This window comes from Protopterus annectens, chromosome 15.part0 (genome assembly GCF_019279795.1).
Source record: "Protopterus annectens isolate FY-2018-M chromosome 15.part0, PAN1.0, whole genome shotgun sequence".
Taxonomy (NCBI): Eukaryota; Metazoa; Chordata; order Ceratodontiformes; family Protopteridae; genus Protopterus; species Protopterus annectens.
The window spans coordinates 733555809-733570381 of record NC_056749.1 but is presented as its reverse complement, the minus strand read 5'-3'; the positions used below and the strand labels follow the sequence as shown (position 1 = coordinate 733570381).

The 14573-nt window shown below is 40.6% G+C and overlaps 1 protein-coding gene across 1 annotated transcript in view; it reads right to left on the bottom strand.

The window, feature by feature from the left end:
- IDS (iduronate 2-sulfatase) overlaps window positions 1-12162 on the bottom strand; it is a 480980-nt gene extending 468818 nt beyond the window's left edge. The window contains exon 1 of the mRNA XM_044057590.1: window positions 11687-12162. Coding sequence (XP_043913525.1) covers window positions 11687-11807 — 121 coding nt within the window. The 5' untranslated portion in view covers window positions 11808-12162. The remainder of the gene's footprint in view (window positions 1-11686) is intronic.
- Between the last annotated feature and the right edge of the window lie 2411 nt (window positions 12163-14573).

The following is a 14573-nucleotide window of genomic DNA, read 5'->3' as shown; positions in this document are numbered from 1 at the left end:
ATATATATATATATATATATATATATATATATATATATACACACACACATATATATATATATATATACATATACATATATTTTTTTTTTATAGAAAGAGAGAGAGAGATTCACTCCAGGATCGCATTACTGTGGAAAAGGGCATATACCTTTTACTTACCTTACAGTACTCTACACAGTGGCAGTACTTCACTTCATGACATTCAAGGAAATGAGTTAGCTTTCAGCGATTTGGTCAGGGTGAATTGAAATTCAGTAAAATGAGCTTTCAATGAAACAAAGTAGATCCATGTGGATAGATAAAAAGACATGCCACTGTAATCTGCTTGATAAAGGAGGTGTCTACCATGCCCTGGTGAGATGATTGCATGCCCAATAATCTGATATAGCTGAGGACACCAGCATTGTCAGCTGAGAATATGGTAATAACAGTGTCCCCCACATGCTGCTGTAAAAGGCTGTCTGTAATTTTAGCTAAAAGCTCTCACACACACACACACAACGTGCAGGCACACGCACACGACTGCAGTGAGAACAGAATCCATACCCATGTACACAGACTACAGAACACGCACACAACTGCAGTGAGAACAGAATCCATACCCATGTACACAGCCTACAGAACACACTATGTAACATAAGTGCCACTGCACAACTCTGACTTTTGCAAGACTGCAGCTAAACTTGTAGTCCATGACACCAGCAGGCCAAGTGTGAGACAAGATGTTGGCAGGCCTGCATAGGTTCATATGAGGCTACTACCATAATGGCCCTAGGTTCATAGGAGATTACTAGGCTAATAGGCCCTAGAGCCTTTTCAAGCCTAACCAAGCTGTACCAGTGTTCCCTTATAGACCAAGATATGCAGTCAGTATTTGCGAATCCATGATCAACACTGGTTGCCCCTAGGAGTGACAGAAGTGAAACTGCTGGGGTAACTTTACGATTTCCCCTCCAGCTGTCCAAGTTATGCATGGAGGTGCTCATTTTCACATGAACTTAGAGTTTGTTTCATACAAGTGTCAATCTCTGTGAGACATATATGCATCTCCAACATGTCCTGTTGATGTCGCAGGCTAGGTTAAGCTCCCTACAATGAGTGTGTCTTGTTCCATTTGATTTATGAAATACATCATTTCCATTAAGGAAGGGTTCAAAAGTGCTCTGTAGGCCAGGCACAAGTTGCCTCTCAGCAGTCTAAACAATATAGAGTACAGTGACAAGGCCATCAGTCTACCCATGCAGGTCATGTGTTGAAGTCCCTCGATATTCTGGGTGAGAAACAGGTGTCTGGTGAGGTTACCTGCAAAAGGGAGCATTGTACTCTATTATTAGTCTGATGAGGGACGATGATGGACCTCCTGCATATCCACAAAACAAATGGCACCAGAATTACCCATTATAAAAACAAACTTTGCCTGTGATACAAACAGGACCTTCTGGAGAGAGAGTTATGTATCCCAGAGACTACCGTGTCTATAGAACAGGCTCCCCATCCATTTGAAGCACAGTTCCTCCCTAACCCAATTCAAGTGCATCTTGGACAATTGGATGTGAAACCGGAAATTCATCCCTGGTTTGGCAGCTATGTCTCTAACAGACACAGGTAACCTGTAAATGGTTCATCTCCCAGGCCCATGCTTACACTTATCAAGGGCAACAGAACTTGTCAGAGATTTGGGATGCATGGCTAGGCTTGGAAAGGTCCTTGTCGTAGTTAGCCTAGTAAACACCTATGAAAAGACCTACCTTACCACTATGGACACATGATGATCAAAGTTAAGGTAGCTATTAACCTACATTCCCAAATCTCTCAACATTGGTTTGGAAAATAGAGGGGTACTATTACTAGTGTAATTTGCAGGGACTTTTTTCCGAATGGGATAATACTGCATTTTTGTGTTAACTTAGTGTTTGGCTTTGGCAACAATCATTAATGTATGTCAGTGCATTTTGTAGCATGTTGACATCGTTACGTGATTCAATGATTGCACACAGTTTGCAGTCATCAGTACCTTGGTGAGCAACAGGCCATCTGTTAGCACCTGAATTTCTGAGAAATACATTCCAAACAGTAGGAGCCCCAGCACAGACCATTGTGGAACACCACTGGTAACAGGTCTGCTGGTAGAAAGGAAATCCCCAACTATGAGTGTATGTGCTCTGTTGGTGAGACAGTTGCCTACCCATTTAATGACATATGGGTTAATCCCCAGCTAGTGAATTTTCTCAATGATGCCCGAGTGTTAGATTGTGTCAAACCCCTTGGCCAAGTCGAGATAGGCAGTATGTACTGATTTGTCGAGATAGGCAGTATGTACTGATTTGTCTTCATCCAGGGTTTTGGGGACACTCGAAGAATTTCACTAGGCTTAACAGGCATGATCTGCCCTCAAGGTCAAACTGGATCAGCTCCAGAGTTTGAAGGTCACCAATGTCCTGTTGATAAGGTCCAAGATGATTCTCTCCATAGCCTTACAGACAAAGCTGGTCAGGCTTGTGTGTCTATAGTTCCCTGGGTCAGTTGAGGGACCCCTCTGTGCAAGGGGATGACAGTTGCTGTTTTCCACTCTGCTGGGACAAAGCCACTATTTAGACAGTGGTTGACAGAGGACCCAGCGGTTCTGCTAATTCTTGCTTTACACCCTTTAGCAAGCAGCCTGGGATATTATCCAGTCCCACAGAGGCCGTGTTTTTGGCCTTGGCAAGTGCAGTTATGACTGGTTATTTGGAGATACTAGGTACAGAACTGGTGACAGGTATTGGTTGGGGTATGACTGATGGAGACAGTGGTGTGAAATTTCTGGCAAACCTGTCTGCTAACAGGTTGGCGATGTCCTCAGGTTCAGTATGAGTGGCAACGTCCACTATGAATTCGGTGCAAAGCTCGGCCTTCCCTTTTACATTACAGGCACAGCTAAATAAAGCATTGTGATTATCCTTAGATATGGATGCTAATCTAGTTTTATAAATAGCTTTAGAGAACTTAACAAGATGTCTAAATTAGTTTGTTCAAGCTATGGTGGGTGTTCTTCTGCTGAGACATTTCTCTCTAATTTCTGGGCATCAGTTTCTTTCTCTTGTTGTATAATCTGTTTATGCTAGATGTCCATCAGGGCAGCTTGTTTTTTCATGAGCAAGTTTTGATCTGTTCTGGTATGCCTATGTCTATGCACTTGTAACGGTGTTCATACAGGGCACTTGTGTACACCTCTGTATAGAAGTCTTTACTGTCAGTGGTGTCAGGAGTTTTTAAACTATGTATGGCATCACTTAGGAGGCTATAGTTTGCTTTAGATAAAAATTTCAACCTTTTGCATCATGGGGGGGGGGGGTCAGATATGACTGTTATATTGAACGTGACTGGTTTATGGTCAGACCTTACCAGGGAGAGTCTCACACATAGGTGGTGCAGCGATCTCCTGTGTTGTTGAGTACTAGCTCAAGGACATTAAAGACCCTTGTGGGGCTGTGGAATAACTGTACCCAGAGCATTTGTGTTTACAAAGTGCATGGACCTTAGGGCGAGTGTGTTTGAGCTCATATATGTATCTTAATTGATGTAAGGATAATTAAATTCACCCATGGCTAGGGTGTTTGGCTGTATTATGAGAGAGTCAAGTGGGAACAGGAATGCAATGTTTGGTTTTCATGGATCATGTTGGTAGACCTGTACCCAACACTGATGTGGAGGGGAGGGGGGGTCTTTCCTACAGTTAAGTGGACATGGAGTAACTGTAAACAGTCATACTGCTTAACCAGTCGAAGTGTATTTGTCTTTTATGAAGATGGATACATCTCTTATTTGGTACTTTCACGTCCATTTTATGGCCTGAATGTGTAGAAGGCATTATACCCTTTCATGGCCTGAGAACTGTCCATGGCCCTAAACCAGATCTCTCTGACTGCACAAACATCAACATCTTCCCAAGTAGTGCCTCAAATGAGTGTAGTTTCTGATTCAGACTGCTACCATTAAGCAGCATAATCTTGAGTTTGTCTTTTGAGGGTATGTTTACATCAGGAATTTTGTTCTTATGACATTGCCTAAAAAGCCACTACAGGGGCAAGAGGTGACAGATGAAGATCATCCCTGGCAAAGCAGTGTGGTCTGTCAACCATATCATCCCAGGCTGCAAATACTGTATTCCCCTGGAGTGGCACCAGTAGCTAAGCCAATTGTTGAAGTTGATAATTCTTTTGTTTGTATTGAGGCATCATCCTGGGTGAAGGTAGAATGCTGCTTAGGGCTACGAACACACCTGTCTGGGACACAATCTAAGAGCTCAGTCATATCTCTCTTCATATAGTCCAGTGAGGTATGTCTGAAGTCATTTACTCCAACATGGAGTACGACAGAGGTGTAACTGTGCTTGTTGTCGAGACACGAGTGAATGCATGACTTTGCAGATCCTGGCACCTGACAGACAGCTGACCTGTGACTCTCTCCTTGTACAACCTAGTGAGGGGGACATCAATATCTCACTATGGATTCTCCTATGACCAAGATACTGGTTTTCAGGTGTTTTGCGTTAAGGTCTTAATGGTAGACACAATAATATGTTTGTTTTTATGTAGTGGGTTCTATTGGGACTGTAATGTATGCAGGTTTGCATTTGCGAGGTCTCTGCTCTTTTGATAGGGTTCTAATTACTATATCTGCGTACGTGGGGTTATGTGTTGTGCACTTGGTTTGCTGAGAAGGTGAAGTGTGTGTGCCGACAACCTGCTTGATATCTAGTTTGTTGTTCCTGGAGAAAAAGAGCATTTATTCTAGATTCATTGCACAGTTGCATCTGTCACATACTGTATTTGTAAGTGGTAGGAGTACATGGTGGTCAACATACATGAGACAATCAAAGCCTAGGTCTTTAAAAACAAGTACCCTTATTAAGTAAATTTAGACGGTCATTGTTAGCAGAGCAATTTTGTGAGCAACAACAACTGTGCCTATGTATGAGGGACACAGGTGTCAGCCCAGAGGTGACTTTCCAATCACGCAACCAGTAGTGAAGGTTCATTGAGGAGCACTGCTTTGCACGTACAGGGAGCCTATTACAGAGGAGTGTGAATCATTGTGAGATGCATCTGTCTCCCCAGCATGTTCTGTTTATATCACAGGCTAGGTTGAGAACCCTGGGACAAAAAAGTTATGTACTTACCATAACGTTCCATGTTTGTAGTCCATCTTGCCTACATTCTTGCTGGATGGGTTCAGAGCTGATATTCGGCTCCGACTCGGCCGATACTAAAGCTCGAGAGATTTTACTGGCTCGAGGCTAACCCCTATCCCATGGTGCCTCATGGCAATTCCCCAGATCTTGTTTGCAAGAAGCAATAAGTACCTAATACTTATGAAACTATCAATAACTGTGTACATACAGACAGAACATTGTGTAACATTATCCATGCCAGGTGGACAACTACAACCAGGTCAGACAGCATAAGTATAGTCCACCAGATCCTCCAGGAACAGGAAGGGGGCAGGAGGGAGGGATGCAAGAATGTAGGCGAGATGTACTACAAACATGGAACGTTATGGTAAGTACATAACTTCTTTATGTTATGTAGTCCTATCTTGCCGTAATTCTTAGCACCTTTATCCAGGATGGCTCAAGTGAAGAGACTCTTCAGCACAGTGGACCAAATGCATGACCTGTCCCAGAAGGCCAAATCCAATTTGTAATGAGACAAAGGTATGTGGTCTTGCCCAAGTAGCTTCTGCACAAATAGTATCAAGTGGGAGCCTAGATCTAAAGGCACATGAAGCTGATACTGCCCTTGTAGAGTGGCCTTTTACTTTGTTGGGTAACTGTTTGCCAGCAATCTGACCAGCAAAGGAAATGCAGTCTGAAAGCCATTTTAAAAGGGTAACCTTAGAAACAGGCAAGCCTTTATTTTTGTCTGAAAAAAAAAACAAATAATTGATCTGATTTTCTAAATTCTTTAGTTCTATGTAGGTAAAACCTGAGAATTCTATGGACGTCTAACTGGTGCAACCTGTATTCAGATTTATTAGAATGATTTGAAAAAAAAAAACACTGGTAGTTCAATAGTAGTGTTAAGATTATGTTCTGAACATACCTTGGGAAGAAAGGAGGGGTTAGTCCTAAGTGAGACTATCCTTGTGGAAAACAATGTAAGGGGGTCGAATAGCAAGAGCTTGCAATTCTGAGACTCTCCTAGCAGAAGTTATAGCTACTAAAAATAGTGTTTTCCAAGATAATTTCAGATCCGATGAAGAAGGGAGTTCAAAGGGGAAAGAAATTAACGATGCGAGAACTAAGTTTAGGTCCCAGGGTTCTGGTGGCTGTTTGATTAGAGGCCTGAGAAGGAGAACTCCCTTCAAGACAGTTTTGCATGGAGTGTGGGACATTCATTCCTTATCCTTCCTTACTCTCCCGTTTTCATTTACTTGCTTACTGCGATCGAACTCTCTTCCCTGACTTTTTCCAACTATAGCCTGCTTTTCCCTTACCTCATATTGCAATTCTTATTTGTATTAGACTAGCTTACCTTTTCTTTTTTACAAGCTGTCTATAAACTTTCCCTAGATATTAAATCATTGTCATATACTTTGCATAAATTTGTAACCAATGTTTTTATATTATGTCTAATTTGTTATAATTATTTAAATTGCAAATGTTTTTTTTTTGAAGATTAATGTAAAATTATTGTTCTTAAAATATTTTGTAATAATTCAGAGCTTTTCTCCCTGGGCCTCTGCTGAAAACTGGCTTCTGCCCAGTCGGACTTTCCCAATAATCAAATGCCAGTAAATAAATCTATAGGCAAGTACTAGGCTAGTTGGCTTTATGAACCATTTTAAGCCTAGCCAGTTTTCCTTAGTGAGGATCACACCCTGTACCTCTTGTCTCTGAGCTAAACACCTTAAGCATTATGCCAGTTAAATATAATGCACACGTGTGATGTAGGACTTTAAGGCATCACTCTGAAATTATCAGCATATAATCCAGTGATTTTTGCCACATTCTTTCAGCATTCCAAGGCTGCGGTCACTGCAGACACTCACCATGGCATCTCTGAACCTCCTTTAAGCTCAGTCCAGTAGTTTGAATGGACCCGTCGGGAAAATGTTCTTCAAGTGTATAGTAATATGTCAAGAGATATAGAAAGTCTGATGTGGATTGGTTTGATTGTTGGACTCTTCTGATTTTTTTCCTTCTTTGGGTGTGGCTGTGAACAATCTCCATTTCTGGAAATGACTAGATATGGTCGTTCAACTATCCATAGGCTGTGCTTTACTTATCTGTGCATCCTCTGATTTACAGGGGCAGGTTGGACTCAAAAGTTTCTTGCCAGGGAGATTAGGTTTGTAGATTTTAACATTGATGGTTGAGATGTACTGCATGCATTTGTGAGAACATGAGATCAGATTTTGTCTTTACAGGTGATAACTTGTGTTATTTCATTCTTTAAAGAAACATCTTTATTGAGTTAACATTTATGATCTTGGCAATCATACATTTGTGCAAATTAAAGCAAACCATATTGACATTTTCAGCTGCAGACGTTGTACATCACTTTTAATCTTCTATACAGTCATTGTCAGTCAAACATTAAATATGTCTTTCAATCCCTGCCTTCCCTTAAACCTTATTCCCCAACCACCACATTACTTTGCATGCATTGTTCCTACAAGTCCCATTTTTTCTATGTAATTTTCTCCCACCATTTTCTAAAGTTCGCACTTCCAGTTCTTTTATCTCTGTTACTATATTCTGTACTTCTAGTGCAGTTGGTTTAGACTTACAGGGGGATTCAATAAAGCATACACAATGTTTTTTCACTGTGCCCACGTCGCCTACTCACATGGCCTTGGAAAAATGTAAATTCAGTAAGCACCATGTAGAGGCGCACGCGCCTGCGGAAAGGAGTTAAACACTGTGGCAAGCTAATCAGCTGCATAAGCAGCTAAATAGCATGCTACTCAACCCAGGAGACAACACGGAGCAAATCAACAAGCCAGAAATCAACCGTGTAGACTCCATACTGGTGTTCCATCTGTATTTGAAAACTTTTTGAATACAGCCACGGAAAGGAGTCTACACGGCATACTTATCAACCTTTTAGAGCAGGAAATCTGGACAAAGCCATCAATAATGGGGGGGACAAAGATCCAAAAATACGGATATATTTTAAATATTGCTCTTATTATCATAGAAAGTCGATAAAGTAACAGGGCTTGTGTTAAGAACAGTCCCACCACCCCCCCCCCCCCAAAATGAACAGTGCAGTAATGCAGACCATACCTCTCAACCTCTTAGGGAAGAAATCTGGACAAAGTCATAAATAATGGGGCAGTTTTAAAATATTGCTCTTAGAAATTTGATAGAACAGGTTTTCTGTTAGCATGAATTTTCCGAAGGGTTTGAAACCTAAATGTCTGTTATTTTCTGACTTCAGTTTTTAATGACTAGGCAATTTTTTGCCAGAAATGATAAAGCCATGTAAAAAGCAGTACTCCTCTGTGCAGATTTATCCCAAAGTAATATCCTCTGTTCTGTGTTCAACATTCAGCTCCCCTTCAGTTTCCCTAGCTACATGGTTGCCAGCACTGTAGATTTCAGGGCTGTCAGCATGGTGAAGATGCAAATGAGGTCTGAACGCATTAGAATTGCTAAATCCCAAAAAACTGGATCCATACAAGGATGTAAACATTGTGCAGGAACCACCTCAGTGTTTGTGTTTACTGGATAGCAACTGTGAATGCTTACATCATGCGGGGGTGTCAGGTTTATCTTATAAAGTGTTACATGCAGGTCTGTCAAAGTTGGAAATGCAAGTAAGCAGTGCACAATTCACAGGTTTAGTTTCATTAACATACATGCTCCTCTTCATTGTTGGCAAATTGTGTTTTATCTGTCAAATTTTTATTTAATTTTTTTTTTGCCTTGTTTGGGTGATGCTGTGCTTTGCACAATTGCCAGGAACGAAGGAATGCTATGCTTATCTTGTTTTCCCGGCACTGTGGGAAACAGAGGAATGCTATGCTTATCTTGCTTGTGTGGCATTGTGAAATGGGCAAAAGGGAAAACTTAATGATTAGTTAGTAAGCGAATGTTATGTAACCATTCCAGTGTCAGCATTGCTAAAGTTTGACAATTAGTATTGAGTCTAGTAAACAAACCTGCTGCTTAACTGACTCTTTGGCAGCATGTGTTAATGCAGAGATACATTCCCTTTTTGGGCCAGATGGTGCTGGGCTCGAATACAGGTGTATCTAATACTTTTCATTACAGAGAGATAATGCAGTGACAGGGTTAAATGGCACTGCGCTTTGGTAATTGGAGCTTTTGCTGCTGCTCACCATGTGATGCAGACCTCCACGCAAATATGGAGCCCAAAAAGTGAATGGATCCATTGCTTCTCCAGCATTGCTAAAGTCTGGTAGTATTCAGTCTGTGGACTACACCTGCTACTTACCTGAGTTTGTAGTAGCAGGTGTTCATGCACTGAATTCAAGGATACATTTCTTTTTGGGGACAGATTGCACTTTAGTAATGCAGTTTGTCCTGAATTTGAGCAAGAACAGAACCAGATTTTAACTAGGAACCTTGTACAAGTACAGACAATGCCTAGCAGATTTGCCAGGCTTGTAGACAGGAGTTTTTGGTCATTGGATCGCAATGACCAAATGGAACATAGTTGTGTAGAATGTTTTTTAGTGATGGTTAGGTAAATGGATGCTGGATAATTTTATGGGTGGTAAGACGTGTATATGTTAGTTGATGTGGCAGTTCTCACCAGTTTAGGCCTTTCAGTGCTATACAGTGGTGGGTTCTAAAAGCGGTATGTGCTGCCAATTTAGCATCTTTGCTATAGCATTGTTCAAGTTTTAATTTTTGTGGAGCCTGGAAGTTAGTAAGAATGGGAGTGCCATAAAGAAAAGTGGGGAGGTAAGTAGTGGCAAGTGTAGTTTCAGTATACATATTATAAACACATAGTATGTCTGTGTGTGTACATATTATATGTATGTATATATACACACGCACACACATATATATATATATATATATATATATATATATATATATATATATATATATATATATTTAGAGTCTACTGCTCATGAATGAGTGTTAGCATACATTGCAGTACTCCCTTGTAGGTATGAGAGTTTTATTATACTTAACAGTTTGTGAAAGAGTGAGCCATTGCCTTTAGTAAGTATCCTTACATTCCCCATGAGCCTTACTAAAGTGGGAAAAAAATGTACCAAATATTCAGGCCTCTGTGTAAGCAAAGGCTTATGCATGGGGTGTACAAACTCACACAGGTGGAATATGTTTTTACAACAAGGAGAAAATGACTACTGAACTTTGTTCTGCTCTAATGTAGCGCATATTTTTTATGCACTGCAGGTGCAGTTTAAACTGGATACAACACCTACACCCGTCAGGGGGACAGCGTTCTACCATCTCAAAAGGTAAAACTTTCTTTTGTCCTTCTCTTCTGGAATGCCATGTTCCTTGCTACTCTAATCAAACAGCTCTAAGAACTTGCAAGATGTGACCAGGCATAAACCATGATTGTCAAGTATACGTATTAAAAAAGTACATATTTTTGAGGAATTAGTGCATTTACTATGTCCACACTGTGTGCTGTCACACCTCAAAGGGGGAAAGCCAGGAAGGTAACTGTGCACAAGTTGAAATGTGACTGCTGTTCTGATACCATCCAGCCACAAATCCCCCCCCCCCCCATTTTTGCACATGGAATCGGGCTTTCATTTCAACTTAACAATCATCTAAAGCCAAGGTCCACACCACCGGGTGGGTAGCCCTGCCGCAGACCTTCACAATTAGATATTTCTAAGAATTTGTTTTATTAATTTAAACAATTAGATATTTCTAATAAAAGAAAAAGATATGCACTAAATATTTAATATGTACTCATAATGTATACACAATGAGAAGCATAGACAGGATTTTTGGAACCATCTACAAAATTAAAAAATGTAGCCCCCCATCCAAGGGTTGCCCCTTTATCCCAGATAGTTCATGCTTGTGGACAATGCCATTTCAATAATGAAAAGCCTTCCATAAATGATAGGCTTAAGGAAAAAAACAAATAACCAGTCTTGTCTTCCAGGGTAAAAAGCATACAACAGATGCCAGGCCTTATTTTGTTGCACTAAATTAATAAATTATTCACTCAAAATAAAATATGTGTTGTCTTTGCATATTCGTACACGTTAGTTTGGGCTCAGATCTCAATCTCTTGCCTCCAGCATCAGGGGTCAGGGCTATATCGAGAAATAATTAGGGATACCTTGAAAAGTTGACAGAATAAGAAAATGAAACTGTACATTTGTAAATAAAAAAAAATGACTGCCATCGTATATTAAGTGCAGTCTACTACATTTTCTCTCCAAATTGCCAATTTTAGGAGGGATTAGTAGCAGTATTTACAAAACAAAAAGTCAGTGGGGAGTACTACTTTGTGATCGAATCTCGTGATGAAAGGCTCCAGTTTAACACAGTTCCTGTTTTTAGGGAAAATTGTTTCAGAGCATTAAGCTCCAGAGGAAAAGACTACACATTACATACCACACACTCCCAAGTTTACTAAAATCACAGAGATTGAAACAGAGTATATCAGTCTTTTGTACTTTTACCAACTTACACTGAGGACAGATAAATGCAATCAACGAAACACAATACCTGATACTGAGCGCCCTATGGGAGCGCCTTCATTTGTCTGTGAAACTGCGGCATGGCTGCAGGTTCGAAACCCGAGGAGTGCTCCAACAAAGCAAACTGTCAAGGTCTCCACAAATGTCATCACGCCTAACAGAAACTGACTCTACTCATACCCAGCATTAGACACTACCGCATTATAAGCCCCGTAACTCACTGGGGGGCATCTACGTGAGGAAAATCCCCGGCAAATCCCTCCCAGTGACGACACACCTCGGGGCGGACAGAAAGCATTGCTTGCTTCTAATAGGAAACCGATTGTTTTGATTGAATCATGCTATTTTAATCTTAAATTCATGGTAACTATTTCAACTTTCTACATTTAACATGCTCTAGACATTAATTAGGAAGCCACCTAAACCACTGATCTTCTTTTGGAGAGGGACGACTTTACAAAGAACTTGCTAAGATGATTGCTTACAAATCGCTCACTTAGCTAGCAAATGCTCCCTTCCTGTTTTGGTTTATTAATGCATTCACTAGCACGCATGCGTATTAAAAGCACTTCCAAACCGCCCTCATCGCTGCCAGGCAGTGTTTCCTCCCAGGCTCCCAGCTTTTATTTATTAATACATTCACTAGGATGCATTTTAGTTGTCGTCATGATGTCCCTTGCTGAAAATGGAGCAAATGATTTGTTAAAGTTTAAAAAGAAAATATGAATGCCCCCTTAACACGCATACTATGCGGTTTTCTATTAGAACATTACGCCACCAAATGCAGTAGCAAGGACCGCCCAAACTCCACCCACCACTGTACGTTTCCCTGCTGCTAGTCTTACTGTGAATAAACATGATGCCCAACTTCACCAAATAGAATATGGAAAACAGTGTAGTTGAATGTACGCGCTGCTGCAAGTGCGCGCTATCTATTCTACATACACCTAAACTATTTGTAGTCCTCTGCGCAGGAACGCACATGGTAGATCTCTTTACTTGTATTGTTTTAATTATTTCTGTTTCTTAGCTGTTTGACATCCAGTATTTATTTGCGGTGCCTCTCCCTATACGACAAAGAATTTTCCATGTCATTCTGTTGGTCTGCAGATATACATTTTTCAAAATGTGATCTTTTTATTTGTAATGCCTGACTGCATTTATTTTGGAGGATAGTGGGTTGCGGTAACTAAGATAAGAGAGGTACAAACCTGGAACCGTGACGTTTAAAGTACAGTTCCAGTTAACACTGAGACATATCTCTCAATCTTTTAACGCCCCAAATCTGAACAAAGCCTAATAGAATGGGGGGGGGGGGGGGCGGCAACTACGAAATATAGGGAGAGAATTTAAGTACTGTCTACGTTTATAAACTGAGAAAGTTGCTAGGTTTACAACTTTTATGTTAGGCTTAGCATGCATTTCAAAAGAATGCAAACTGTGAAACTAAAATGTGTGCCATTGTTTACTGACTTCCATGTTCAGTAAGAAAGGTGGGGGGTGCAGGGGGGACTTGCCCCCCCTGCAAAAGCAATTTAAAGCACAACATTAGGATGGGGGTGTAAAGTGCTGCGTACATACTGCCCTTCGGTCCCACTATTACTTGAACTTGTCCTTGCATCTCTTAATTAATAAGTAGCTTGCAATGGCCGTATTTCAAGAACTGCAACATTGGGTCTTCTGTATATGGAAAAATTAAAAATAAAAAAATTGGGGGAAAAAAGAACAGCAACAAACGGTCACAGATGGAATATTCAAAATCAGAATGAATATTCAACAGGTTCCTGGATAATCTGCATAGCTTGGCACTCAGCCGTATTTTGTCCTGTCAATCATGCAGGCCACGCCCATTCCTGCACGAAAATCGCGGTGGGGTAATATTCTAATACAAAACCTCTAAATTTTCTCTCTGTGTTCAAACTCCATTAAAGCTAGGTCAAAACAATTGGGTGGAATTATGACTATTTTTTAGGCGAGAGCAAAAGTTGAATGAAGAAGGCTCCTGAAGTTTTTAATAGCCCGTTCTTTGAGGTTTACGTTTACATTCTGAAATGCGTGCAATAAATTTAGGTAGCAACCTAGTATGTCAGCAAAACTTACAGACGTGAAGTGCAGTAACGTTTCTGAGTTAAAGCAATAACCGTCATTGCAATTTTGTGAGATGGTCCGGAGTATTGTTGCGCCTCCCTTTAAGCATGCATGAATTTTGAGTGTGACTTGCAGAATTCATAATGTAGCAATCAAACTGTATGAGAGAATAGGAAATAATTGTGAGGCCAAATTTGAAATATTACTTTTTCAAGGTTTCCATGTCTTACGCAATATATTCATTCAGTTGCAGCCTGGTGTCTTACCATTGGTTTATCCAGCTGTCGCTAAATCCTCCTCTCGGCTCTCAATGCATATTCATGCAGATGAAACACGCCAAAATATTTATTCATGATTGATCTGTAACGTCAGCCTGCTCCTGGGTGTTGGGCGGGGATTGCTACTGCGGATCTGGTGGGTTAAGACACCAACAAAGCCCATTCCTCAAAATGAGATACACTTGAGAGGTATGTGATGGCGACGGCGTATGTATACTAACAAGAAAACAATGAGTGGGATATTCTCTTATTTAGTGCTGGTCCTGAAAAAGTAAAAGAAAAAAGTTTAGTAATTAACAACATAGTTGATATTACTAACAAATCTGGGCTTTAAATAAATCGGAGGCTGTAAATAAAACTATGCAAAAGCAGCAGAGACCTCCCAAGCAACCTACACACCCCATCACAAATCATGGAACACATACTTCACATAATCTGTGTGCCACACAGTCACAGCCCTTAAGGCAAAATAACATACCCAACACACTAGTAATAGGCGACTCTATAATCAGGCACACTGATGTCCCACTAACTAGGCTGGACAAGGAG